The sequence below is a fragment of the Egretta garzetta genome, unplaced genomic scaffold (assembly GCF_000687185.1).
Source record: "Egretta garzetta isolate BGI_Z169 unplaced genomic scaffold, ASM68718v1 scaffold134, whole genome shotgun sequence".
Lineage (NCBI taxonomy): Eukaryota > Metazoa > Chordata > Aves > Pelecaniformes > Ardeidae > Egretta > Egretta garzetta.
Window position 1 is genome coordinate 124,322 of NW_009259422.1, and position 2,528 is coordinate 126,849.

At 60.6% G+C, this 2,528-nt stretch overlaps 1 protein-coding gene across 1 annotated transcript; it reads left to right on the plus strand.

The window, feature by feature from the left end:
* Positions 1–411: 411 nt before the first annotated feature.
* On the plus strand, positions 412–2,257 carry SCN4B (sodium voltage-gated channel beta subunit 4). The gene is given in 4 exon segments (XM_009636933.1): positions 412–804; positions 1,522–1,747; positions 1,981–2,145; positions 2,190–2,257. Coding segments are annotated over 4 exon segments (852 nt in total).
* Positions 2,258–2,528: the final 271 nt, after the last annotated feature.

The window sequence follows — 2,528 nt, forward strand, 5'->3', positions numbered from 1 at the left end:
GCTAATTGCTGCTCCAGCCCGCTACTTGAAGAACAGAGAGCTCTGCTTTGCTTTGGGCTTTTTTTTCCCCCCTTTAAGGTTTAGCTGCAGGCCTGGTGGATAACATGCAAATCAGGGCTTTCATTTGCGTACTTTATTCGTGGTGGTATTATGGTTCCCTTTGAATCCGCACTGTCCCTGTGGGTGCCAGCCAGCCCCTGCCCTTCCTCCAGTAGCAGGTCCCCTATCTCTGCCGAGCTGTCCTGGGCCTGGGGCCAGGCGCGTTTGCTGTGGCAGCCTGCTGCGCCAAGGGGGACGAGGGGTACCAAACCCGTCCCTGGGCTCTGGGAGGGAAGGAGAGCTGGGCTCGTGCCTCGTGGAGGAGGATGCCATGGGTCCCTGGCAGAGCCAGCAGCAGAACCTAGAGGGGCGATGGCCGAGCCCGCTGCCCCCCATGGGCTCCCTGGGAGACGATCCCTGAAGTGGCTGCTGCTCCCGTGCACCGTTCTCCTCCCTGCCCCTCCTGCCCCGAGGGTGTATGTCCGCCGCGGAGCCCGGCAGCGGCTGGGCTGCATGGTGGCTCCGGGAGGGACCGGGCTGCAGCAGGCTGGGCTGGGTACCGGCGCCGTGTCCTCATTCTCTCCTCCCCTCTCCCTGCCAGGTTTGCACGTCTTCGCCATCGCCTTCGCCTTGGAGGTGTCGGTGGGGAAGACCAACACTGTGATGGCTCTGAATAACTCCAATGTCCTGCTGCCCTGCACCTTCACCACCTGCATAGGCTTTCAGGACCTGGTCTTCACATGGTATTTCAACTCGACAGAGATGGTGGGTGGCTCTCTGGGCTTCGCCTCTGTTTTCCTGGCAGGTCCTCTTGTACTTTCCCTCTGCCGATCAGCACCGCAGTTCTCACAGGGTTCCCTCTCTCCCTTGCAGGATGCCCTCCCTCCTAGTATCTCCAGCTCTGGTGGGATGGGGTGGTGCAGAGAGGGTGACTCAAATACCCTGGCACATCTCTGCTCTTGGCACAAAGCGGTTCTGGATTTTCTGCTGCCCATGGACTTGTTTCTTTTCGTAAATTGGTCATAAATTGGCTGTTCAGGTGCAAAGCTGCACTTTGGGCAAAATACAGTTAGTTTTCTCCTCCTGCACTTGCTCTGAAATACTGGAGGTATAGTTTTGCTTCCTGCTGGGCATATTCTGCTCCTCGACTCCATAGCAGGCGGGCTGGTTTAGGGCAGGTCTGTCCTCGCAGGCTGGCCAGCCCTGGGTGGCCCTAGAGCAAAGGGACTCTCTTTGCCCTGGGGTTCTCCCATCTTTTGCGTGGTCTGTACCAGGGCAAGTCAGGCTGACCGGTTGCTTCCCCAGCGGGCCGTGTGTCAGGTCAAAATTCCTGCTCTCGTGGGGTGTGCCGGGACACTTGACCATGTGTATCTGTGCGTGCAGAGGTGGGGCCAGGCACCAGCAGGAGAAGTCGACCCTTTCCCTTGCCTGGGGTTGTCGGGAGCCCTGCCGACCCCACGTCCTGCCTCTCTGCCTCTGCAGATTTACCATGGCAAGATAAAGAGCAAAGCCTCGGAGCCCTTCCTGGTGGGACGCAACCCACGGGTCGAGTTCGTCGGCTCGACGACTGGGAAGGACAACAACATCTCCATCGTCCTGAAGAACGTGGAGTTCAGTGATGCTGGGAAATACACCTGCCACGTCAAGAACCCCAAGGAGAAGCACATGGAGCACAACGCCACCATCTTTCTCACGGTGGTCCAGAAGAGTAAGTGCCGGCCGCGGGGCAGTGGGGATGCAAACCCGGGCTGCCCCCACCTTGACTCAGGGTTGTGGCGGTGCATGGGGTGTCCTGGCTTCTTGGAGGTGTTGGGCATGGTTTGGCCTCGTGCCCCTCTGTGCTGCGGGCTGGTGGAGGGGGTCGCTGCTTTTTGGGGGGGGCTGTGCAGCTGGGAGCTCCCTGCTCCCCCCCGAGCCCCCTCAGCACCTTCTCTCCTGCAGTGGTGGAGGCAGACAACACTGTGACGCTCATCATCGTGGGTGTTGTGGGGGGGCTTATCGGCCTCCTCATCCTCTTCATGCTCATCAAGAGGGTTGTCCTGTTCATCATCAAGAAGACGCAGGATGGGAAGTGAGTCCGGGTGCCGGTCCTGGCACCGTCGGGGGGTGCTGCCGTGGGGCAGGGCTGCAGGGGGCCGGGGGCTCGTCAGGGAACGACAACACCGAGAACGGCCTGGCCGGCTCCAAGGCAGAACAAAAAGCACCACCAAAGGCATGAAGCAGCAGCGCCCCGAGCCCTGCCCGGCCGCAGGGGGGTGGGCAGGGGGACAAGCCTTTCCCTTTTGTTTTCTTTCCAAACTGCCAACGCTTGAGACATGTTTCTATTACACACGTGCCTGCAACCTGCACTGCTTCTCAGAAAAGACTTCGGCTGCCGTGGGGACTGGGAGCTTCTTGCGGACTCGGACTGGGACGCTGCTGGGACAGGGGGAGCCGCCTGCTCCACTCTGAGCGAAGGCAAGAGGGGGCTGGGCGGGCAGGGAAGGGGC